This window comes from Buteo buteo, chromosome 4, assembly GCF_964188355.1.
Source record: "Buteo buteo chromosome 4, bButBut1.hap1.1, whole genome shotgun sequence".
In the NCBI taxonomy this organism is placed as follows: Eukaryota; Metazoa; Chordata; class Aves; order Accipitriformes; family Accipitridae; genus Buteo; species Buteo buteo.
In genome coordinates this window covers 15,916,907-15,944,069 of record NC_134174.1, presented here as the reverse complement: position 1 = coordinate 15,944,069, position 27,163 = coordinate 15,916,907, and the positions used below count along the sequence as shown (strand labels likewise).

The window sequence follows — 27,163 nt, the reverse complement described above, 5'->3', positions numbered from 1 at the left end:
GATAATAGTTATTTTAAAATATATTTAATATTTTATTTAGTGTTTAATATATTTTAATATTTTTAAAAGTATGTGGTCTCTATGATATAGAGAAGCAAAGTTTAAAGAAGTGAAAGTTTGCTAGCACTAATCTAAAAAATTAATCTAAACTACTGATTTTCATCATGTGATCTTTGAACCTACTGCTTTACTTCTAAGGGTGTCTGTAACACAAGTAAGAAAAGCAGGCTCTTCTGTGCTAGACGGCAATGTATACTTGGGAGACTTGTGTGGAAATGTTTATGAGCCCACAAATGAAAAAAGTAAAGTACGTTCACAATAAATCAAAAAATAAAAAAACCAAAAGCATTTCAGTGACAATTCATTACAATACAGAAACTGAAAGTTCCTCTCATAAAAATTACCAAAATATTCAAGAAAGTGGGGGTCCTTAAATAATCTGAAACTACCCTGACATAAGATCAAAAGACAAAAGACTCCATGTCCCATGACTACCCACTTTGTGCAATTGCAGGGGAAGAGCAGGCTGGTAATAAAGGTGAGTTCAGGTTAAAATTTCCAAATCCAGATGTGATTTCAAATGGTTATAAAGAGCAGAGCTGTACACACCTGAATAGCTCTGGAACAAACACTTGGTGATGGTGTGAGCCATGCAGCCTGCAACTAGGTGAACTCCTCTGCTAGATGAACACAGCAATGTTGTTTCATGAGCAAAACCTCAGATAATTTCATTTTGCACATACTTGCAAAACAAGCTGAAGCTGATAGGAGCCCAAGAACTGATAAGAGACCTGATGAAATATTGGGAAATACATTTTTCCATGTAACTGTTACCTGAGGGAAACATCAGGCATAATTCACACAGTTTAAGGAATGGCACAGTCTAAAGTATCTGGAGATAATGGAGTATTTTATTGCACTGCTATCTGCAAAGGTACACCACACAGGGAGACCTAGAGCACAAACAGAAATGATTACAAGGAGCTGGCTCTGACTTAATGTTTCAATATATTCAAATGTTCCACCAGCTACATAGAAATATCTGCTGTGTATTTATTTATTTAAGTTATTTTTAACAGTACCCTTAAGGGTATTTCAAAATGGATAAGCAACTAAAAGTGTGCTAAGCTGGACTTTAAAGAGGAAATTTGGAACAGCGGCCAGGGCTTGCCTGGGAAATACGGCGCCAGCACGTGTTTGGAGAAGCTGCTTGTTGTATTCTGTCAGGCAGCGTTTTGGCCATTTATAATTACTGTTTGGTTTTAGTTTTACTTGCATGCCAGTTTAATTTCACTTTTATTTAACAGAAAGGTTTTTGGGCTTAGTAACGGAAATTCAGGTGACTGCTGTTGTGGTCTTCAAGGATCATTATGTTGACTGACCTCTGGGGAACAGAGCCCAGACCGAAGTCATGGCCTGGGGATGGAGTCACGGAAAAATGCTGCAGCAGGGCTGAGCGGTGGGAAAATGGGGCTTTTCTGGCCCAGCAGTGCTGGACATGGACACTAGTGTCAGGCCCCATCCAACACATGCAACAGCTCCTGGGCTGCAGTTGACCAGCCAAAGTCAGTCCAGCCAAAAGAGGAATAAATTATTCCTCCTTCTGTCTTGCTTGCTTGCTCCTGCTTGCCAGGAGGGAAGGACCTCTAAGGAAACCCAGTGGTGACACCACAGATTTCCTTCGGCCCACCACCACGTTTCCATAGTATTCACACAACGGACCTGCACAATCTCATCAGGAAAGGGCTGTGGCACAAAGCCACAGGCCACCGGCACCATGGCTTCCCAGAGATGGGCTATACATAGAGAAGGGATATATATAGCTGCTGTATGCAAGTCTGAGGTGGACAGGACCCCCTACAATGCCTATCCCTTAGCCTGGAGGAACACAGGATGTTTTTACACTCTCATGTGGCTGAAAACCCTTTGCAAATGGGTGTCCCACGAGCACCTCTTGGAGCAGGTGTCCCTGGAGCCAGCGGGAGGGAGCTCAGGGTGGAGAGGCAAAGCTGAGCCTCCCACTCCAGTATGGCACAGACAGCGCTATCTACGCCTCTGCTTTATTTTCAGGTATCTGAACACTTGTTAATCTCTGTGTTAAACACAACTCCATGCGCACGTAGCAGCATCTGTACCAAAGGACAAAGCACAATGGGCTGTGATGCTGCAGATTCCCTGACTCACCCATCGCTGGCAGGAGAAGCTCCGCAGGGCTCTGTGACCATGCATTCTCCCATCGCTGTGATTCCCAGCCTGGTCAAGGCTCAAATAATGTGTTGCTATATTCAGCCACAGTGTAAAAATAGAGTTAAATGCTGAATCAACAAGTCTAATCTAGTTGGTTGCTTCTCAGGTGAGATGTCTCTTAAGAAATTAATTTGTTTTATGAAATCAAGAGACAGACGGCTTCAAATAAAACCAAAGAAACTACTTATGCCTTAAGCAAAATATGAAAGTTCATAAGAGAGAAAATAACGTTAACATTGGATTAAAATATGACACTTTTGTCTTGAAGAACGAAGTCCAATTTTTAATGTTGGCAAAGGAGAATGACAAAACTCTCCCTGCTCTGAAAGGCAATGTGCAGAATTTTGTGTTTGTGCTCTTTATGGTGTATTGCCATCACATAAACACCTATCATCCATGCCAAGATTGCTGACTTTCAGGGCACAATAACTCTTAAGTCCATAGTAAGAGGGAATTAAAATACATAAGTGTAATAAAAGAAGTGTGAATAAAAAATGAGAGGGGTGTGAATATGACATCAACCCTTTTATTGGAAATTTCCAGCTCTCCTGCATGATATGCTGCCATAACATCACTGGGTGCTCCTGCTTATTGTGTGCTCTATACAAAGGACAGATAACCTTCAATGACCCATATCCTAGCAGGGTGTTATCTCTCCCTGAGTCACTAAGCAAAATTCAGACTGTCTTTTTCTGCAAGTCTCGATAAATCTGAGCAATCCAGAAATATTGTTGTTAATAGAACTGACCTTCTCTTCCTGCCCAACCTCACTGCCTTTTCCAATCTTACGTTGACTGCCAGACACTTGCTTCTTAACTAAACTTACTCATCCTCACCCCCATTTTATGCATCACCACTGAATTTGACCCAGTAGCATGGCTGATTTGATTTGTGCCTCAGGGTACTAGAAAGAGAAACTTGCTGTAAAAAACCCAAGGTACTAGAGGGTATAAGAAGCTGGAAGTGAAATGACATGATGCTTCCTTTTGGTGTCAGTGTCCTGAGCCTGTGAGTACAAGTGACACCTCTGCTCTCCATTAAGACCTCTCAGGGCCATCTAGTTTTCCTTTTCTTTCTTGGTGGTCCCCAGTGGGGGCTTCAAATCTTCCTGAGGATGCCATCCACAGGCTGTGGTCCCTGTCCTTCCTCCAAAACGGGAGTAAGGAACTGGCACCCGCCAGCAGTGCATGCCCAGACTGACTACCACACTCACTGCTGAGCAAAATATATTTCTTTCACCCACTGAGCTGCCCAAGTAGAGCAAAGTGTCATATTTTAAAGGGTTGGAAGAACTTGAGCTTGGGGTGTTTTGCACTAGAAGCATCATCATAGATAGTATTGTGAGCAATATTTTGCTTGAAGGTTTCAGGAAGAAGATGGCAGCAGGGTGACCAGCTGGGCAGCAGAAGCCAGGACATGGCCAGAAAGCTACACATGAAAACAGAAGCTTTATACAGCACATGGTGAAGGAAAAAGTTGGGAAACACTAGAAATCCGCATGGGCTGATGCTGTTATCCACATTCTCAGCCAGCTAATCTCCCAGTATCGATAATGGTGTTTATTTAACACTAATGAAAGACATGGAACTCTTCACAAGACAAGTAAAATGCATCTCTGGCAGAACTGTTTTCTTCTTTCTCTGTGAAAAATAGCTTCTTTCTGCAGTTGCAAGCCACTCAGACAATTTGTTACTGCTTTATCTCCCTCCAGTCACTTGTTCTTCCCTTCTCATCCTGGCCGGGGTGGGAGGCAGCACATGTGAAGCCCTTCAGAGCTCAGCTCTTTAAGTGGCTTTCAAGAGCTGTGGGTGGTTTTCAGCTCACATGAAAGCAAGACGGAGCTGAGGGTACTTGAGATTTGGCAAAGGATCAGGCTGTGACTGATTTATGGCACTGAACTCTCTGCATTTCTGGGGCTGCCTGAGAGACAGAGCAATGAGAAATTTTCATTTCCTCCTCCTTTGCTCTGCCTTGGTAGAAAAGGCCACATTTTCCCAGTTGGTTATGGAGTTTAGCTGGTGTTTAAGCATCCGGTGTAAAGACATCAAGGATTAGCACAGCTGAACTTCTGCAGTGTGGGACACAGCCAACCTGCCCCCTGTATGACCCTAGTGCACGAAATCTCTTCTGCACCATCGGGAGAAAATCCTGTTCTAACATTACTGCTGCAAACAGAAAGGCCAAAGTGTTTATTCCCTTCATCACTCCATGTAGCACCTTATTGCTTCAGTGAATTAGTGGAAATAATCCAAAAGTAAAGCACTTGCAGGTGGACGTGATGAAGCCAAAAAGACTCTACTGACTTCATTAGAGCCAAGGGTCCCTCCTGCATTTAAGCCTAGTCCTAAAAAAGCTGTCTAACTGTTTTATGTTGCAGCTTCTTCTGATGTATCCAAAATACAAAGAATTAAGAATACATTCAACACTTCAAAGGGGTTTTAAAGCACTTCTATGACCACATCATGGCTGCACTTTGTGGAGGGATGCCAAAAGCTGATTAATTGTTTTATGGTTTGAGCTGTTCTGCATCTTTTTAAATGTTTGTTATTTTAATGGAAAAGTAACTTCTGTGTTAGTTTTACAAACTGCAGCAAATCCCTCAAGCCTAACAGCAGTTACCAAAACCAGGCGTTTGCTGTCACAGAGAAGGTACTCTGGACAGTTTAGGAAGTGACCTGGGACCTTTACTGACTAGGGGAGCTTATGGGCATGGTTAGAAGTGTAGCTCCAACTTTCAAAAGCACCTGAGGTCCACAAAGACTCTCAGGGAACTCAGAGCCATGGGCTAAATCACAAGAAAGAAATCCTGATTGAATGGACTAATACAGCTCTCACCTTGTGGGGATGGATATTGGGGTCCGGCTCACTTCATTATTTCTTGGTCTAATCATTGACTGAAATATGGGTGAACCATCTGAGAGCAGAACCTCAGGCTCCTCCTGCCTCTTCTCCTCCTAGGCCCATGCGTGTGACTGTCCCTCCAGAGTACAGAGGGTGCCCTCCCTCACGCCATACCCTTTACCAGATGAAGAAAACTCTTTCTTCAGGGGTAGAGTCTGTGATTTTAAATCCCCAAAGGCTAAGGCAAGCTCTGGCTTCCAGCCCAGATTAGTGCCCTAAGGAGCCTGGCACCACACGGCCTTCCTGATACCATGGTATCAACAGCTGAAGCGTTTCTAGGTGTTGATGGCAGCGTGACCTAAGGAAAGGGTTGTAAAGATGTTTTTTGTCAGGGAACTTTGATGCTATGGTGTCCTCAGGACTGAGGGTTTACTGCTCTCCTGAACACAGGCCACCTGCAACTGATGTTGCAGCCTGAGGCATCAAAATACTATTTCAGCTATCTTCTTAGGTGGTTTTAGGTATCTCAGGGAAATGTTTACAAAGGCTCACTTTGGCCGAGGGAGGATGATTTCCCTCGATTCCTCTACAGGCAGCGGAGGGGAGCAGGATCCTGCAGGACAGTCCAACCCTCCTAAGCCACGTTGTGCCCCACCACTCGGCTGCACACAGGGTCTGCACCTTTCCACTGCCTGTCATGGGGTGCCACAGCTGTCAGCTCCACCAGGTCACAGCTGGCCTTTGGAAATCCCTGCAAAGGCCGCTTTTGGCAATGATTTGAGCATTCAGGAATTGCTTCTGGAAAGACAATTTAGGGCCCCTTAAAGGTGCTTCGGAGGAAGGTTTGCAGAGACACACTTTGCGCAGACCTGGCAGACCCGGTGGCCCCATCTCCCTTACCAATGATTCATGCTCCTTCAGAAATGAAGGGTACCATAGCTGAGCTCTGGTCACCGCTTCCTACCACGCTCAACAGAAACCTGGCAGATGCACAGCACAGGATTGCAACAGACAGTCCTTCTTATTCATCTCTATTTTTCCATATTAGTCTCTGCAGACCAATCAGAAACACTTCACCAAACAAAGTTAAGCAATATTACAGAGAACTTTAAGAAATTACTCTTATCATCCCTCCTGAGGATAGGCTCAATGGTCAAGGCCACAATGAAATCTTCCTTTTCTTGTAAAAGTTAACTGAAGTTAGTTATTAAAATGCTGCCAGTATTTAGGGAGGTTCTGAAATGAAGAACAGCACAAGGTACCTGCACTGCCTCTGAAAATTTCAAGGATATCTTTTTCCATAAAATCTTGGTCTTGTTGCTTCTAAGAGCTTCCTGGAAGACATATCAGGTACAATTTTGACTTGCCAGTCTGGATATGGGATATGTGAAGTAATGCTTATAAATGAAATGCTTCTAGTCATGTGTTGTATTTCTTGTAAAATGTAAAAGCTTCCCTTTTTGAATTTATATTTTTCAAATGTTTATTTTGCAGAGCAGTAGAGCTTGTGAGTGCATATACACAGATTGAAAAGTGGGATGAAGCTTGTTAATATTTAATTATTCAGTTAAAGTTACCAGATTTTTGTGTACTTAGTCAATATTTAGGATAAAGTAATAAAGGGAAAAAAGTATCCCTTTGTTAATCCCCTCAAGAAAATGATGCACATCAAAATATGCATTGCCAAAGGTTCACAAATGTGGGGGATTAGCAGTGGAGTTGGAGTATTTATGTGAGAGATGGTAATGCTGTTAATTGCTGGCCATGAGAACAGGATCAGAGGCTATATGGAATAAAACTGAACCAGAATGTTATCTCTTGGGTTTCAGTTCAGACCTAGTCTTGGTCAATAGTGAGTGAAAGTTGTTATCACTCGATAGCTGTGCAGTGTAAGCTTGGTCTGTGCTCCTGTTCTCTGTGTGTGGGTGGACACATTATAGAAATCATCAGAAGAATTGTGCTAATTGGTTGTGTCCCACAAGGAATCAAAGGACTTAATGATGGGAGCACTCCAGAAAGGCAGCGTGGGTTACTGGAGTATGGACCTCTCTTTTAGGGGATTTGTGCAGGATGTTGACCTCCACTATGCTGGTACTCATCACAATATCCCCATTTTTTTTAAAAACACCTAAAATAAGCAATGGTGCCGACAGCCAAAAAAACCCTACCTATGCAGAGGGCATCCTATCTTTCTAAACATATATGGGAAGAAAATGAGAGTGAGCAAGAGGAAGGCAATACTGGTTGAAGTCATGGTAAATAACAGCTGCCAACAGAGCCTGTGGAAGCAGGGGACAAGACAAGAAAACTCAACTAGTTGGTGACTAGCACCAGTGGTCATCTAGCTGCAGGAAGGTGCCACAGTCTATGGTCTCATCTACCTGCCAGGAAACAGGTTGAAGGTGCTTTACACTGCACTTCAGGTGCTCAGGCTGGCTTGGTTAAACTTAACTTGAGTAATGCCACATGGCACCACAGTATTTAAAGCAGACTTATGTTTACATGATTCAGCTTGACGAGACCCTCAGGTCGAGGCTCCAGGTCTTCTTCTGCAGCTCTAAGCCATTGACCCAAAGCTAACCCAGAGGAGAGTCCATAAATTGGGGTTCCTATCAAGAGGGAAAAAACACACGCAAAATACTTACACCTTCAACAAGACCAGCACTAATAAAGCAAAGGAGATTCAGAGAGTTGTAAAGAGGCATATTGTATGTTCCCTGAGATCAGGACATTAAATTTGGCCTGAGGAAAGAACAAAGGCTGGGCAAGGGGCAGGAGTGATGACTAAAGTATTCACAAAAGTTACAGCGGCTGCAGCACTGAGGAAAATCTGAAATGAAAGAGTAACCCACGCACTTTTATTTTTATGACTTATGAACACTTCAAAGGGTACAAATAGTACATCTTGTGCCCTACAATGTAATCAACAAAACTATTCAACAGGACTTTCAGCAATATTCCTCTCTGCAATGTGAAGTCTAAGAGACTCATACACAGACAAGGAAACAGAGCAATTCTGAAATCTTTAATAGCTAAAACTTCTTCCTGCAAATCTAAGTACATGGAGATCTATCAGAGAAAGAACTAAATTAACCTTTTTTCATAGAAATTTCATCAGCCTCAGGTTTGGAGTTCAGATCCCACCAGTGGGAGGGATAGTAGTATACAATTACGGGATTGGAGCATGATTTTAGCTGACTTTGAAAAAGGGTGGTGAATGAGCTTAGATTTTGAGTATTAGTCTGTTAGAATAATTACCCACCAGTTTTTGGAAAATATTACAGATCTAATTTTTTTTTTATGTTAAACCAGATAGTAATAATGTAGAACTCGTTGCCAAAATAGTGAATCTTTTGTGGAAAAATAGTATATCAACAAAACCAGCATGTCTAAGAGGTTCATCTGACATTATTTGGACTTTTACACATCCATGAATTTCCCCAGAATGAACTAGGAGGAATCTAAAAGCTAATAATTTGAAATAGGTCAATAAAGGGCCCTAAGCCGTAGCAAAGATTCAGGATAGGATTCACATTTTAATGCCAGTATTGTCATAGACAAAAAGCTTTCAATCTGTTCATAACTGTGCAAACTGCTTTGTGCCACTTTAAAATCTGTCCTGTGATATCTCCAAATATTGAGTACACACAAGTTGAATTAGAAATGCATGTAGGCTATTTCAGTGAGAGCCAGGTGACAGACCTGCACAAGGAACTAGTGTTGGTCGGGCATCTGTCACAAGACCACCAGCAAGCACGTAGACGCTAAGGAGCATTTGACTAGGGGAGAGAAAATGAAGAAAAATGCTCGATTATCAGTATCACAAAAGACTTTTTGCTTCCTACAGTACATCTTCATCTCTGAGTCAAAAGACAATAGAATAGGATAGATTAGTTCCAGTTGGAAGGGTCCTACAATGATCATCTAGTTCAACTGCAGCTACCAAGAGCAAGTTCCACTGCTCCTGTCTCGGACTAGTATTAAACATTTAATGGTGGCTGCAGCAGAGAGAAATATTTTTGGCTATTACATTTATTTAGGTGAATTTAATGTGGGAAGAATGTGAGGCATACAGAGAAATGTAACAGCACAGTAGGCAGCACAGTGATGACATCAATTAATTCCTGCAAAATCCCCAGTGGTATTGACTGAAATGAATCTTGAATGTTCTCATGTGTAATGTGGGCTTCAGGGGTCATTTCTGGAGTGACTGAGGACCACTTCTATTCAGCACAAACATGCAAATGTGGGTTGGGACAAGGCAGAAAATAGTATTTAGGTCAGACATTGCAAAAACTGTTTGTGAGCATGAAACAGAGGAGAATCTTACAAAAAATTTAACAAGTAGCAGTACCGTGCTTTTTTACTGCTGAGCTTAACCTCCTTGTCATGCAGACCCAAGCTGAAAGATTCAGCCCTGTCTCTGAGTCCAAGAGAGGACGGCTGAGCCCTGCCTTGGGTCTGCCTTTCTCCTCAACCTGTCAGTGGGTTTTAGTGAGCTCCCAGCCCTCCCAGCGGTGCCACAAAGAGACACAGCTTGGGATCCGCTTGTTTGTTCTTTAAGAAATTAGTCTCCCTTGAGGGAGGTAGTTTTTGGTTGTAGATGGCTGACTTGGTGATAAATTAACTCGAAATCCATCTTGTCCACTTTTTGGCTTCGTCTTTAGAAATAAATGCTTCATGTGCCAGCAAAACACTGCCTTGCAGTGGGAGGAGGAGGAGGGCAGGAGATCACCTTGGCAAAGTGAGGCAGGTGTCTCAACAATCTTCCTTTTGATCTTCAAAGGTGGTAACGCTCAGTTTGGAGTTCACTCATCTATGCTATGGCTACCCGCCCGACAGTACATAAGGAGCTAACCCTGTTCTTCATTTCAGGTTTTTAAGTGACTAAGACCAGAAAGAAGCACACACAAGTTGCCATCCTCGCCTGACATTTCAGGAGAAATGGTTGAACCTGTGGGCAACCACTATATTGTAGCCAGACCTGTGTACTCGGAGAATTTGTTCAATGAAGAGCATGAGAAATTGCACAGATACCATAAAACCTTTTGGGATCATCTGAAACTATATTTCTGGTAAGGAGATTTTTCATTTTTTTTTAAATACGGATCTAAGAAACAGCCCGAACTGCTGCTCTTGGAGAGCATGAACTCCATCCTGACAAATTCCACCTCAGATTCCAACAAAGCAAATGAAAACTCATTAACCAAATGCAATGTCAGATTTTTCTAAAGAATTTTAGCTGCTATTACCCTTAAAATTCTTCCTACAGTTGTAGCCCAGGCAGCTTCTCTTTTCCTGGGCACTTGGCAGCACAGACTCCAGGAAGACCTTACTGCAGCCTTTCAATACTTAAAGGGGGCTTATAAGAAAGATGGGGAGAAATTTTTTTAATAGGGCCTGTAGTGATAGGACAAGGGGCAATGGCTTTAAACTGAAAGAGGGTAGGTTTAGATTAGATGTAAGGAAGAAGCTCTTCACTGTGAGGGTGGTGAGGCACTGGCACAGGTTGCCCAGAGAGGCTGTGGATGCCCCGTCCCTGGCAGTGTCCAAGGCCAGGTTGGATGGGGCTTTGAGCAACCTGGTCCAGTGGAAGGTGTCCCTGCCTAGGGCAGGGGGGTTGGACTAGTAGATGATCTTTAAAGGCACCTTCCAACCCAAACCATTCTGTGAATCTATGATTATTTTGGTTGAAAGGGACCTCTGGAGGCTAGAGGGTCCTCCTTGAAGCACAGCTGGCAGAGTAGGTTGATCAGGGCTGTGTCTGGGTGAGATTTTGACCTCTGGCAGCCTGGACCTGAATCCTTCCCCCTTCGTTTTCCCTCCAAAGACAGACCGCAACTCAGCCGAGCTGTCCACCGGCAAAGCTCTGTCCTCTTGTGTCTTTACAGCTGCTCCCCACAAAGGGTGAAAAAAATTGCTTTGGGTTTGTTTCCCATCGTCTCGTGGCTGCCAGCCTACCGCTTCAGGGAGTGGATCCTGAGTGACATTGTCTCCGGCATCAACACGGGGCTGGTGGCCGTCCTGCAAGGTACCCCCAGGAGCCGTGTGCTCTGACACAGCCTGCTAGGCCAGGTGCCAAGGGACTGCAGGCTTCAGCCTGCAACACGCACGTCACCTTCCCTGCGCCTCTGTCCTCACAGGTCTCGCCTTCGCATTGCTGGTGAACGTGCCACCCGGCTATGGACTCTATGCGGCATTTTTCCCTGTCCTGGTCTATTTTATCTTTGGCACATCCAGACATATCTCAGTGGGTAAGTTCAGGCACATCTTCTGCCCTCCTTACTGGTGAAGAAGTACATGCTGTCCCTTCGGGTCTCTAACGAACACCTTGTACTGCTCAGGTCCCTTCCCCGTCCTGAGCCTGATGGTGGGAGGAGCTGTTGTCAGGCTGGTCCCTGATGACAGCGCTGGAAATGGCACTTCCACAAATATCTCAGCAATAAATGAAGAGAGGGTGATGGTGGCTGCATCTGTAACCTTCCTTTCTGGGGTTTTTCAGGTTGGTAAACATATATGTGTGTGCCCACACAGATCTATATGCACATACATTAATAGATGGATGGTGGACTGGCCTTCCCCTTTGTTTTCCCCTGGTGTAGTCACCAAAGTAATTCTCTTCCCCTTCCCATGCAACTGACCTTGGCTCACGGATTAGGAGACATCCCCCTCCCTCCAGTGGTCAGCCACTGATTCATGCTGTGAAATCCCTCGTTTTGCCCAGACCTGAGCCCACAGGCCACACGGGTGCACCTCATCTACAGCAAAAAACTATCTGCTGGATAGGAAAAAAGTAGTTGTGAGAGTGATGTGAATGATGCAGATGCAGCAAGTGGAATAAAAACTCTATCTCATAATAGTAAAGTATTTGGATTTGTCTTTAAAAAAACCCCAAACAATAATTTCTCCTTCCTTCCTAATAGAGAATTCCTATAGTTCCTTCCTTCCTAACGTATTAGTATGTTTGTGCTTCATGAAACACTGGTACCATGTAAAAATATGGGTACTGAAAACCCTGAGACTAGAGAGGTTTATTTTAGCTATAAAATAAAATGAATAGTTTTTAACTACTCTAGCAATTACTCTTACTAGTCTTATGCCCCTGTTGCTAAGTCTCAACTTTTATTGCAAATCTGGTGACAGTATTTTCCTTAATCCCTAGATGTATGGGATTAAGTTAAAATCTTTGTTCCCATTAATATGGTTCTCTTTGTCACAGAGATTGCTTAAAAGCATGAATGAATCACACTGATGTATGGTCATTTTGCATTTCAGTTGCTTCTGGGAATTCTTCAGTTTGGATTCATCGTTATTTATCTATCACAATCATTAATCAGCGGTTTCACGACTGCAGCGGCTATCCATGTTGTGGTATCTCAGCTGAAATTCATGCTTCAACTACCTGTCCCTGGATTTAATAAACCATTTGGCATCATCTATGTAAGTGCTAAGTGTTCGCTATTTGATAACCTATCGAAACCTGTGATGTATATCTGACCGTATATCACAAGGCAGTAAGAACAGAACTCAGCATAAAAACAGCCAAGCAGGAGGAAACACGAGAAAAATATAAGAAATGTGTTATTAGTATAGGACCAATCTTTAAATTTATTACCAAACACCAAATTACACCTTGTTGGGCTAATTAGATAATATTTTCTATTGTGTGTTGGCATATTTTAATTAAGCATTCAACTTTGCCTCAAGCATTTAATTATTAATTTTTACTGGACTGATATTATATATATTTAATTCGGAAATGACTCCGTGAGGGCTGTTGGATGAGAATGGAAGAAGGAGAAGGACAGGAAGAAGGAGCAGAGAGAGGCACCTGCTCAGTAATTCCCATTGCTCACATTTCCTATCGCGCACACACCCATGTTGCTCCAACCCTCCCCAAAGGGGAAGCCAGGGGGAGAGGGCCAAGGGCCAGTGGAAGGGGTCTTTCATGGATGCTTTCATCATTTGGATGCTGCACATGCACATTCATTGGGGCTTGCAACCCATATCATGCCACAGGGAATAAATCCCAACCATTGTAATCCTTAGAGCAATTCCAATGCAGGCCCTTCTGGAAGGGATAGTGCTACTGTGCTAGGGCACTACTATTTCTAAAGCACCGCATGTTTCTTTCTGATTTTGCAGACTCTGGAGAGCGTTTTCACCCAGATCACAAAAACAAACATTGCTGACCTTGTCACATCCATTGTTGTCTTGCTTATCGTGTTCGTGGTGAAAGAAATGAACGATCGATACAAAGCAAAGTTACCAACTCCCATCCCGATCGAACTCCTTGTGGTAACAGTTACTTTTCTTTGATTTTGCAATTGCTCCATCACTGTAGCATCACAGGAAGCAGTTTTAACTATTTCTCCTCCTGTTCTGCATTAAAGGATGGTTTATCATTTTACCTATAAGGAAAAACTGACAGTGTTCATGAGCTATTGTGAGATGTTTTACCTCTACTAGATGTTTTACCTCTACTTACCTGTTCTTAGCTGAATATATCTGTAGTGAGTAAGGTGTTATAAACTATGAATTTTTTCCTGGGACAAAATTGGGTCTGACACCAGCCAGCTGCAGTCCCACAGGTGGGGCACCTCTGTACCACACCTGCAAGGAGCCACTGAAGTCCCGGTCATCCATGGCCAACCACAAAACAGTTTTGCCATCCAGCAGCAGAGGGTTTTCCCCACCCTGAGTAGCAGTGGGGTGGAGGAAGCCTCACACTGGCAGCAAGCTCCTAAAGTCCTGGAGGATGTTGCTATAGATGCAAGTAGTGCTTGTTTTCCCCCAGAGTTATTACAGCATCTTGTTAGAAAACACGTGGTTTACTGGGTGGGATGTTCTCTGTTGTTAGTGAGATAGTCTCATACATAGTCTGTGTGATCTATGAATGTAAACCCATACCTGTAAGGTGGTTCAGGAATAACATCTGAACAGCAAAGGGATGTGCAGACTTGGGGCATAATTCTGCTGCTAGTGATGAGACTGGAGGGCATGTGGGAGAGGGAAGGTAATGGTTTTTAATAGTTTCTTCACACTCTTGCTTGAAAGTGCCTAATGGAGGTGGGGTTTATTATCTTTCAGACAGTCTTAGCAGCATTGATTTCCTATTTCGTTAACTTTGAAGAAAAATTTAATGTAGCTGTTGTCGGAAAACTAGAGGAAGGGTAAGTGATTTACTTAAAATTCACCAGTGGAGCAAAATGTTCTTTCTACCTTGTCAGTGTCAAATCAGTTCAGCTATGTTTCTGATTAAAATAATCTGCTTCATCTTCTTTCAGTAGGTAAATAAACATTTTGCTCTCAACAATATCAGGACATACTTTTAATAGGTAAAAGTTACTCACTAAAGCACATCTCCTACTCCACAAAGAGTACACTGTGACTTGAAATAATTGCATGCTTCATTTTCCAAGACAGTTGTTGAGCAGGAGGTTGGTGTTTGTCCCTTACTGAGCTACTCACTCCCGAACCCCTCCATTTCTCTCAAAGTACACGCATGGTTCAGCAGCCACCACGAGCCCTGGGAAGCCACCAGGACACTGCACAGCTCTCCTGCCTGGTCCCATGACCCTCCGCCAGCATCTCTGCAGGCACTATTATCCTTCGGAGGCCTCAATGTCTGCTCATATCCATATAGAGAGTATATATCCACATATAGCGTATATATCCATATATAAAGTACATCCAGCTATGCCAGATTTTGGCATAAAGAATTAATAGGCACACATTAAGTTAAAAAGAGGGAGGAAGACATTTACTAGGACAGCAGACTGCAGCCATTTACTCACTGGGGCACGCTCGATTGCCTCTTGTAGCCCCAGGGGCGTTAGTGAATGAAGTTTGCAGAGGAACAGCTATTTCTGCTCAAGAGTCTCCACTCTTCAGACTTCAGTTCACTGGAAAAAAAAAAGAAAGGAAGGGAAAAAAAAAAAAAAAGAAAAGCCCAGAGAGGAATTCTCCCCAGGATCTGCAATAGACCCTGATCAAAGAAGCAGGAAATGGTAAAGCTAAAGCATCTAGCAGATAGATATCCTGAAAGACTAGTCAACATTACCTGACTTAGTAAATATTTGTTTAGCTGTCTAAAGCGCTTCAATTAATCACACAGGGATTTTTGTTGTTGTTGTAATTAAGTGAAATACTTCTGTGCACAAATTGCCTGTGCAAGGGCCTCAGTGCCATGTCAGATCTTACATCCATGCGTAACTAGAAGGCAGAACTGTGCATGCACCTCAGACAAAAAACGCTGTGGCTGGTCCTGGCCAAGTAAATGAGAACCTGCTGAAACACAAGCTGAGCTGAGTGCAGATAAACAGAGTCCCTGTCTTGATTAAAGATTCCGCAAAGTTTTATAGGGTTCAGACCTGCAATTCTGTGTTGCATCTCTTCAAAGTGCTTGGTATGAGCTGGACCACTGCTTGCTTGCTTGCTTGACAACTTGTCTCCTTAGGCATATGCTTAATGAGTTGAGTTTTTTGTCTTTCAGATTTCAAGCACCTGTTGCACCTGATGTAGGTGTCCTCCAAAAGTGTATCGGCGACAGCATTTCCATTGCAATCGTTGGGTTTGCAGTAGCCTTCTCTGTGGCTAAAGTGTATTCCATCAAACATGACTACCCAGTAGATGGCAACCAGGTAGGCGTGTAACACAGAAATCAATACAGTGTATTTGTCAGTGGGAAATAAGTCATTTTAGGAATGCTTTACCTTGTAAATAACTGTCATGAACCACCTTTTAAGAACAATCTCTTTTGTTTTTATTTCAGGAACTAATTGCTTTTGGGCTGAGTAATATAGTTGGTGGATCATTCAAAGGATTTGCCTCCAGCACTGCTCTGTCAAGATCCGGTGTGCAAGAGAGCACAGGAGGCAAAACACAGGTATAGAAGACAACAGACCATGATGGCATTTAATGCAAGAAAGCTCTCTTTTTTCCTAGCTGACCATAATGCCTGCAGGCACTTATTCATGGTGGAATTTTTCTCTGACGCAGATTGCTGGTATTATCTCAGCTGTCATCGTCTTGATTGTGATCTTGGCCATTGGGTTTCTCCTGGCACCATTACAGAAGGTATTCACTGGTTTCACCTAGCACTTATTCCCACTTGTCAAAGACAGGGCTTCTCTAGGAGCCACTGGGACTGTTTGTAGGCTTCAGTGAGAGCCAAAGAGGGTTTTGCAAAGCTTGGTTCTTCTTCCCAGATCATCACAGACAGGACCACTACCTCTGGTCCCTCAAAGTGAATGCAAGTGCCCAAACACCAAACACCACAGCACCAGCTTTTAGGTGCCAAAAATAAGTGGGATTTGCAGCCTCAAGTCAGACACCTGTGCTGCACCACAGCTAGGGAGGTTCCAGCAGCAGCAAAACACTGAGACGAGCTCCCTGGCCTTTCAGCTGTGCTTTGGCCCTATTTGTATGATCTTTTAAGTCTTAATGTTCAACATTTGCTTTGCTTGCTTTAAAATTCAGCATGTATTTTGGTCTTTTTAACAGTCAGTCCTTGCATCTTTGGCTCTCGGCAACTTGAAAGGAATGCTCATGCAGTTCAAGGAAGTAGGCATCCTGTGGAGAAAGGACAAGTATGACTGTGTAAGTTGAGTCCCACAAGCATTCAGGAATGAAGCACTCTGGAAAAGTCATCTATTATGCAAATTGGCTTACAGGTTATCTTTTTTCCTAACCTGCCTTACTTCACTGAATGGAAAGTACAATAGTGGCATGCTTTTTTTACTTGTATACCCTTTGCTCCTGTTTTTCATTTTGTCCCACCTATTTTGAGTCGATTCTCTCTCCTAACTTCATTTTCATCTATTTCATCAAAATTATTAAAATACAGTTAATTATATGAAGTCAAATATAGAAGGCAGTTGCAGAAAATGCCTAAATACCTACTGCATTGGTTATGCATTCAGGGACAATTTCTCACGCTCACACAGCATGTTAGATGGAAGTTACACAGCAAAAAACAAGTGACGACCATGGCTTGAAGGGTTTACTCCAAATGGTAAAGCTTGTGGCTGGAGGGCAGGACTGCTTACCTCTAACACCCAGAAAATTTAAGCTCTTTATTTAAGTTCCTTGTGTTCCCAAATGGTTCCAGGCCTCAGGTTTCCCAGCTACCAAACAGTTATTTACTACATGAAAATGCTTTGAGATCTGTGGCTAAAAAATATTCAGTATTATCTAGTTATTAATGCTTATCAGTCACTTACATTCACAGCACCTACATTTGCACATTTACAACTCTCAGCTTTACCAGGATCCTGATTTACTTGTAACCTTGCCTTTCTGCTGGATTTTTATTGAGCATTTAGTGAATCACCTACAGAAGATCCACACCTCTATTATTTTAAGCCTTTATTGTATAGAAATTGTCATCCCTAGAAACGGTCCCTGGTCCTAGTTGGTGAGTCTGGCCCTGTTTTACAAAAAAAAAAACAACAAACTAGGAAACATGAAACCCCTCACCAAAGGCAGACAGACAGCCTGGACCAGATCTGAGATCTGTTGCTGCTCCCACCCTGGCTCACAACCCAGGTCCTTGACATGCTCGTAACCACTGCCATCCACCTGCTTGTTACAGGTTATATGGGTGGTGACTTTCTTAGCTGCCATTTTTCTTGGCCTGGATATTGGGCTAGCAACTGCCGTGGCGTTCCAGCTGCTGACCGTGGTGATCCGCTCCCAGATGTAAGTACTTGTTGGATGCGATGATAAGATATCTCAGGGCCTCCTGTTATAAATTAACTCCCCCCCGTACAGACAAGGCCAACAACCCCATGCCTTGGTCTGTCCAGCAACCATGTACGGAAAAATAATTTACAGGGGTAAACCCTTGGATGTGGGGTCCCACTTCAGTCTACCAGCACAGCTGAGGTTGCCTTCTCTGATCCTTCCCTTCCGCCAGGTTTCAGTATGGGGTACAAATAATTGTGTGTGTGTGTTTGTTCACAGTCCAAGCTGCACTGTTTTGGCTAATGTTGGGAGAAGTAACATCTACAGGAACAGGAAGGATTACACCGATGTAAGAAAACTCATGTTTCTTTTATTATCTGCTGCATTTATGTTTCTATAGCAGACGTTACTAACACTTTTGCTTCATTGTACAGATCTATGAGCCAGAGGGAGTGAAGATTTTCAGATGCTCGTCTCCTATCTTCTTCGCTAATATTGAATTCTTCAGAGAGAAACTCATCACTGCTGTAAGTGTCTGGGGCTGTTGTTTTGAACATATGCATTGCATGACACATTAAGGTGAATACAATTTCCCAATAATTACTATATATGCAGTCAGCCAACAGTTCAAAGATGAATTTTTCATGAATTATTCAAATATTGTTGCCACTACTATAATCCCACATGTACGTACACACCTCTGAGAAAGAGAACAGCCTGACTCATGCTGAACTTACACCATAACAATGTATATACACATTTTAAGTCCTTTAGAAGAAAGCTCACACCACTCTCTTTATAAATACGGGTACTTCTGACGCCTCTCTCCTCCACCCGCTAGATAGATGAAGCAGAAGACTTGCAGGAATTTAGTATTATCGTAACCCTTATTAGCCTAATTTACCTGCCATCTAATTTTGTTAAAACCAGCTAAGAGATTCAAGAGACATACGCAGCCAACGTGATCAACTTTGGTTTTCTTCTTCAAGGAAACAAAACAATGTGTATACAACCCACACTGCAGTCAGGTGGCACAGAGCAGATACAACCTGTGAGCTCTCTAATCTCAGTCACCTGGGTGGCTGTCTCATAATGAAGATGAATAGGACACGCTCTGGGCTAGCCAGCACTCTACCAGCTTGCTGGAGTTACTGGCCTGTGCTGCAGCATTGTCACTGCTATAATGCTGTCCATGCTGGTGTCCTAAAGCTAGTAGAGATGGGCCTGCCTGGTTTGTAGTCATACCCATAGACATCTTTCCAACCAAGAAAAAGAGCCCTTGCTTGAACTGATAGCCAACATCAAGTCCAAACTATGCTTATCATGACTGTAAAGAAAACCTGCATGAGATACTGTGTCCTTCCCCTGGTGTCACTGGTTGGTTTTTTTAACTATTCAAAGTGCTGTTTCTGCAGGTTGGCTTCAACCCACTGAGAGTCCTGAGGAAACGCAATAAAGCTCTGAGGAAGATCAGAAAGATGCTGAAGAAAGGAGAGCTGCAAGTGACACCCGTATGTAAGGCAACTCCATCCAGGAGGGATTAAGCAACGGGCTCCCTGGCTTGACACGGCAGAGAAGTGCCTCACAGTCTCCTGTCCTAATTAGATATGCTATTCCCCAAGTTGCAACTTCATGACATAAACACATTTCAAAAATAAGATTTTAAATGGCTCTCACAATTAGAGACCTACAGCTTTACCATAGGCAGAGCTTGTATGTGTCCACTGAAGCTTTATTTGGCATCAAATGGCAGTATCAGATCCCACAGAGGCAATGTTCATGCTGCATTAATGGTAGGATAAAGCTGGTTTCCTTCCAGCCCAAATCCTGCATGCTTTTTCTTGACTTGTTCCAAAATCACTGAATCAAAGCGTAACTGACAATTGACTTCAGGGAAAAATAAAAAGCCATCGTTAACTGATTGTGATGATTAAATGATTGTTGAGAGGAAAGCCAACATTTCCAGACTCCTCCAGACAGGGGAGAGACAGAGGTTTTTCTAGTGTAAAGTGCAGGTGGGTCCTGCTCTAGCTCACAGGTACATCAGCTTTGCATTGCCACCATTCTTGCCCTTGTGCAAGATGCACTACTACCCTGGCTGGGTCTTAAAAAGAAGTATTAATTATGTATATATTATATATTTGTAATATATTACTTTTCTCTATCAACACAGAAAGGCTTGATTTGCATGACTAACTATACACATGAGTCAGATGAAGAATTAGACAACAACAGGATAGAGGAGCTGGACCAGCCCACCAACATGACAGACTTACCCATTCAGATCAACTGGGGTGCTGACCTCCCCCCCGGCATCATTGTGCCCCAGGTCAACATCCACAGCATCGTTCTGGATTTCTCATCAGTGTCCTTCCTCGATTTTTCTGCCATGAGAGTCCTCCAAAAGGTAAAAGATAAACAGTGACCATATGAAAGAAAAACATATGCATGCAGTTACACTTGAGGGATATGCTTGAGGGAAGGGATGGCACCTTGACGGTCTTGAGGAGTGGGACAATGTGAGCCTCAGAAAGTTCAGCAAGGCCCAGTGCAAGGTCCTGCACCTGCACCAGGTCAATCCCCAGTATCAATACAGGCTGGGGTATGAATTGAGAGCAGCCTTGAAGAGATGGACTTGGGGGTACTGGTGGACAAAAAATTGGACATGAGCCGTCAATGTGTGCTTGCAGCCCAGAAAGCCAATCGTACCCTGGGCTGCATCAAAAGAACCATGGCCAGAAGGTCGAGGGAGGTGATTCTGCCCCTCTACTCCACTCTCATGAAACCCCACCTGGAGTACTGCGTTCAGCTCTAGGGCCCCAGCACAACAAAGACATGGACCTTTTAAAGCTGGTCCAGAGGAGGGGCATGAAAATTATCAGAGGGCTGGAACACCTCTCCTATCACAAAAGGCTTGAGAGAGTTGAGGTTGTTCTACCTGGAGAAGAGAAGGCTCTGGGGAGACCTTATTGCAGCCTTTCCATACTCAAAGGCAGCTTATAAGAAAGATGGAGCAAGAATTTTTACCAAGGCCTGTAGTGACAGGACAAGGGGCAATGGGTTTAAACTGAAAGAGGGTAGATTTAGATTAGATGTAAGGAAGAAATTCTTTACAATGAGGGTAGTGAGACACTGGAACAGGTTGCACAGAGTTGTTCCACATCCCTGGAAGTGTTCAAGGCCAGGTCGGATAGGACTTTCAGCAACCTGGTCTAGTGGAAGGTGTCCCTGCTCACGGCAGGGGGTTTGGAACTAGATGATCTTTAAAGGGGTCCTTTCCAACCCAAACCTTTCTGTGATTCTAGCCTGCTTCTTAAAGGCATTTCTATATGGACTGGAAAGTCAGTGGCAACCTTTGAGTTTATGTGAATTTTAATGTACATTTTCCATAGAAACTGTTTAGGAAATGGATTAAATAATCCATCCAAATTTTCTTGGAATTAGAGTGTTGGCTGTGGCACCCTTTCTTCACCCAGTAAGATTTTGGAAAGCTTTACAGAAATGTACATATGAAATACGGCTTTAAACACTGGGCTGGGAGTCAGAGCATTGGAGTTTCATTTCTGCTCCTGCTCTCACCTCCCCAGATGACGTTGAACAAAGCAATAAGAACAATATTTTCAAACAGCCATAGCTAAAGTTAACTATCTAGAGCCACATAGGGTTTGTAAACGTATTTTCATAGGAACTAAACACCTGCCATGTCAGTGGGACCTGTAGTTCCGCTCAAATTCCCAGTTATAAAAAGCTCCCCAGAAGCTTTTGGGGCCTTAGTTTCACCATGTGTCAAGTAGGTATAATAAAACCATACAATTTGTGAAAGAATATCTTTTTCACCATGGGCTAAATTTATTTAATACTGCCCATTTTCAAAAGGATCGTTCATCCCTGTCTGCAGCCATGTGAGAGACCATCCTGCCTCTAGGTGCAGCAGAGTTTGAGTTTAGAGCTGCTTACTGTCATAGAGCTGAAATATATTAAAGTGGTTTGTATATTTGCTGTGGCTAATCACCATAATGGCTGTCATCAGCAAAAATAGCAGTATCTAAATGGTGCATCTTTCCGGTTTAACAGACTTTGAAAGAATTTGTCCGGATCAACATCGACATTTACATTGCAGGGGCACATGGTGAGTACTTCCCTTTCCGTCAGCATCACCATGGATGCCTCGTCCCACTGCCTTCCCCATCCACCCCTGAGCATAGCTGGGGAGGATCACCCCAGTTTTACCTTCCGGGCTTGGATAGCAAACAGATTGAGCTGAGCAGAGGCGTCATCCCTCCCATGTTGTCCCCACCGGGCTGGGACCACGCATGACAACTTGTTTTACCTATGGCCGCTGCTGTGCTGTACAGCTCTGGGCTACGAGACCTGCTATCGGGCAGCCTGGCTTAGGCATGAATTGAGAAACGGGGCTCAAATTACATTCTGCCTGCTATTGAGCAGGGCAGTACTGATGGGCTTTTATATCCCACCCTCTCCACATCAGTAAAGAGGAACCCATCTGCTCTAATAAATAAAACAGTGCAGTATATCAGAAATTCCTGTGCTTGCTCCATGGACATGCTTAGGATACACCATGTCTTAATTTTCAAAGCCTGCAGGTCACTTTGTGCTTTGATTTTGTTCCCCCACAGAGGGCTTCCTGGACAAACTGGAGAGATGTGCATTTTTTGATGAGGAGATTAAGCCATCCATGTTTTTCCTTACCATTCATGATGCGGTTTTACACATTTTGCTGAAGAAGGACATAGCCACCTCCCCCAAATTAAAACTTGCTGAGGTAACACTACAGTTTTCATCGTTTGCTACTTCAGTGCCTTTACACTACTCACAGGCACCCAGCAGTGCCCTGCATAGCTAGCTGTGTGCCCTACACTGTCTCTATATTTAGAAAGTTGACGATTAAAACTCAGCTAGTCTCCAATAGGTTTGGAGAGTTGAGTGGTCCCTGGCCCAGGTGCCTGGCAAACCACTAGTGAAAGGAGTCATTCCCACTGGAGACTGGCCTGGCCATGGACTTCACTCGAAGTCACTTCCTTGGGAAGAGTGTGATAAGGGGGTGAAATCCCAGCACCTCCAAGTACTGGCCCATCCATCGTCAGTCCTCTGCCATCACCCATCTGGCAGGGGATTGCTGCATATGCTGCAGCGGCTCTTGCAAGGCAGACTTGATGCTGCTTAAACGTAGGCTTCCCAGGCCTGCCTACCTTCAAAAGGCATGCTGAAGTAGCGCAGATAAATTAGTACAGACAAATTTGGTGTTGGCCTATCTGGGAGTGTTCTTAAATCAAGAGCAAGAAAGGACCCGCCTATGTTAAATCCATTTAAAAGTACCAAACCCAGAATGATACTCACTGGGAAACTGTAGAATCCCACTTAGCTGAACTGGCCCAGCTCTTCCACATTGACCTGGAGACCTGGCAGGGGGCATAAAGGGCTGACAAGCGAGAGCTTCCTTCCTTCCAGGTCAACTTCCCAAGCATATTCCAGAGATTTAAAAGCAAGACCTTCTTCAGTTTGAAAAAGGAAAAAAAGAGAAAAAGCAGCAATCTGTTTCCTAACCCACCACTTCTTCTGTTCATTACAGGAGAAGGGTAGCAGCAACGACTGTATCATCACCCTCAGCAATGGACTGCGCAGCCGGGAGAGCACGGTAAGGCTCCTGTCTCCAGTAGTGGCACTCCAACCGTAGGGAATGGAGCCCCAAAAGCCTCTCACGGGAACTGCTAGGTCAGATAACAAAAGCATCTTCATCCCTGAGCTCTTGTGTCAGCCAAGGGCAGAAAGCACCCAGACAGCTTATTGACGGGATTGGACTTAAGGTAAAGCCTTACAGGAGTAAGAGGCGTGGGGCTCTGCTCACATGCCTTGCCTTGCACTCTGAGAGCCTGCAGGGGGAAGGTAGGTGAAGACCATCTCACCAGGCTCTCACCTGGTCTCCTCGCCTGTCCACCACGGTTCCCCCACGAGGAGCTCACCAGTAGCACGTCCACGTGGCGGAGATGTCAGCATCAGTCCCATGTATCTAAATGTCACAGGCAGAAGGGGAGTCTGGAGCCAGGGATGAAAAGGAACACACACAGCCTTTCATCATGAAGAGAAGGGCAGTATCCAGCACACAGCAACCCCATAAGGAAACAATGTCAGCCCACAGTCTTCCCACACAAATGCTTTAGAGGAGCAAATTCTTACATATCACTCACCAGAGGGCAACTATCCTGGCTGTTCCTTACAGAGGGTGACATTTATTTCCTTTTATTTCCTACAGATTCCAACAGAAACAAAATTTTAGTTTTAATTTTCCAAATATAATATTCTCCAGCAACACAACATAATTTACAGAAGTTGAATGCAGACGCAGCGATGAGCATGAAGACAGAAGGATACATTCATATACCTTAAGAAGAATTTACTACAGATGGTTATGTTCCAGGTTTTGGAATGGCCTTGTTAGTCTTTATGTGCCTTTGTACATATGGGAATGTATTTATGTACATACATGGAGGCAAAAATCACACAATTTTCATATTTCATACCTTGCTGACAGCCTACCCACAGTTGAAGAAGCAGGTAATGTTAACCCTATTTGCAAATACTTGTACATATATCTATATTATTCTGACAGTTTGTAGACAAGCCGTACAGTTACTAGAGAATATATAAATATTTCAAATTTTGTAATTTATAACAGACTAATAGTTGGGAATGATATTTTATCTTCAGTTTGTATATAACTCGTATAAAGTTTTCCTTATGGTTTGTAAGATTCCTAGTAGACTGAGTTATTAAACTTGTTTTTGGCTCACTACTATGAGCATAGTGTACATAGTGACTGATGTATCTACTGTAAAACATGAAGATAGTTCAGGGAAGACACAGCATTTTCAGATCCAAATATGATTCATTGATTTGGATTGGGCTGATATATTAAATCATCCTACTTATTTTTTAATGTCGACACCAGCAGCATCACATTTCTGATGCATTATGCGATTTCCCGCTCCAGGTACTAGGTTATTTCTGCATTTAACTCTGTTGCTGTAATACTAACGTTCCTCTGGGCAGTCTACCCTCGTGCATATCATAGCACATATGCCTTGCTCTGTTGTGGGATAGTGTGGTGATGCAGATTTACCCGCTTATTCTTGAGACAGGCACCTCTGGAAACCTAGATACTGCTCTTCCACTGAGCACTGTTGCTGCTCAGTTAGACCTATAATACCATGCACCACTTTCTAATATTTTACTCAAGAATAAGCTAAAAGGCAAATTTCACACCTGCTTTCTTTTTCGAGAGCTGACAGATAATAGTGTCAATTCATCACATATCCTGAGCCTACCTCTCCTCAGCACAGTGCAGATGCTTGGTAGCTAAAAGGCATTTTACAGCCAGCAAGAGGGATAGAAAATGCACAAGCCATGGAGCCTGGGCTGCTCAAGCCTACTCTCAAGCCTGGTTTTCACTTTGCAGTGCAGAAGAGATTGCCTGTGTGAAAGAGAGACAAAAAATTCAAAATTATTTAGTTATTCAAGGTCTTGGGCCCAATGGAGAGAGCATTATAAGACACAAACCCGTTTTGGTTTTTTGTTTTGGTTTGGGTTTTTTTGTTTGTTTGTTTTTTCAATTTCAAACTAGGTTTCTCTTAAGGAAAAAATATCTCTAAGCACTTCTTTACTGGAAAGAAATGTCACTCACAATTCTCTATTCCTCATCCCTATGTTGAATATAGACAGCTTTCTTTTCTCACTCTTCTTAAGAAAACACCTTCTCCCTTTTGCTTCCTAAGAAAATACCTGAAAGCTTCCCTGATCCAGAAATGGCAAAGAACAAGTGCAGGAACTCTCATTAGTACTTATGTGATTTTATTAAGTGTAGGAAATAATTCACCATAAATTATCTTGGAGCTGTGTTCAAGCATTAGTTTTCACAAATAAAACTGAAGAAAACTTGTCAACTGACACATATTTACATCTATTTAAAATTACTTATTTGGGGGTTTTTTAAGCAGTTAAGCTGAAGTTCTTTTGTGAAACATTACTACATGAAAGTGGAAACATTCCTGCCCACTTGCATACATAATGACTCTTTCCATTAACAGAAGTGTATTACAATCAGTCCTACTAGCACTCCAGAATCACTTATATTCTATTATCAAAATGAAAGATAAAAGTTTCAAGATGACTGAGTAACTTGCAAATTTCCTGCTGCTATTCCACCCACACTTTTCCGGACATATGTCGGATTTTTTAATCTTTTAATCTCTTGTAGTCATGAACCGAGTCAGAATGGAAAACAATTTAAAAAAAAAACCCAACAACAAATTAAAGCCCCATATTTAGAGAACAAGGAGATACAACTCACAGTAGGAAAAGTTTCTAAAGTTGCTCTGTCTTAAGACTAAGTCAAGACTAAAAGGAGCTTTAAACTTCATTATTCTCACAATGCCCAAATGCAGCTAGTTCAGTTTACAAACTGGTCAGTATAAATCAATCATCAGTGTGAATGTAACATACCTGAACACAGTGAAGAACCTCACAGTTGTGAGGGCACCATTACTACATAAAGATGATTTAACAATTGCTAAGAATTGTTTTTAACACCATGAAATAAAAAGCAGGGGAAATACAACTTCTATAATACTGACATTTCCTTTAGAAATGTAGTCAGGATGAAAATTAATATAAACCTTGCACATTTCTCTGCTGCATTGGACCCTGTAATGTCAGATATATATATGAACAGGAAAAGTTCAAACTTATTTCCCAAACATTCACTATTATGTTGCAACTACAATCCACTGTGCTTCTCCAGTTTCCCAGGCTTGACAGTACCTTCTGATGTGAACCTGTGCATGCTTTTGTCAGCAACACAGCAATGCATGCAGAGAGAAATGCAACAAAATCAGACACAAATTTTACAGAGCAGAAAACATTTTAAGAACAGAGGTGCATTCAGACTCAATCCACAGAGAAAGCATATCCGCAAATGTGCTTTTGAGAACACTTGACTTAACATAATACAGAAGACAACTTTTCTCCCTTGCTATGTGTGCAAACTCTAACACGGAATGAATACGAGTTACTTCCACTTTAGGTTTTAACAAACAGAATTTGATACATCTAGATAACCAATCTTTATGTTAATAGTATTTAAAAAAAACCCCACCAAACATAAAAGTACATGTTCACGCAATTAGCCTGCTTGTTGTAAAGTATGCATGGTTGCAGGCAATCCTTTAAGCAGTTACAGATAGAATTAAAGATAAGAGCGTGAGGAGACAAGCATCTAAACCACGGATGTTTTCAGGCCATCTGCTGGTATCTTTTCATTCATTCCATGGTGGGCATAAACCATCATCAAACTCCTTTTCCTTCCCTTATGTGA

The 27,163-nt window shown here is 42.8% G+C and overlaps 1 protein-coding gene across 1 annotated transcript; it reads left to right on the top strand.

Annotated features, from left to right (window-relative positions):
* The first annotated feature begins 10,032 nt into the window (after nt 1-10,032).
* Nucleotides 10,033-26,053, top strand: SLC26A3 (solute carrier family 26 member 3). Its single transcript, XM_075026700.1, has 20 exons — nt 10,033-10,163; nt 10,980-11,119; nt 11,232-11,342; nt 11,433-11,590; nt 12,364-12,528; nt 13,234-13,386; nt 14,179-14,261; nt 15,584-15,731; nt 15,863-15,976; nt 16,090-16,167; nt 16,594-16,689; nt 17,684-17,790; nt 18,055-18,124; nt 18,210-18,302; nt 19,191-19,286; nt 19,949-20,182; nt 21,850-21,904; nt 22,413-22,558; nt 23,366-23,431; nt 26,048-26,053. Exons 1-20 carry the CDS (start codon nt 10,033-10,035, stop codon nt 26,051-26,053), a joined length of 2,250 nt encoding a protein of 749 aa, XP_074882801.1.
* The last annotated feature ends 1,110 nt before the right edge of the window (nt 26,054-27,163 follow it).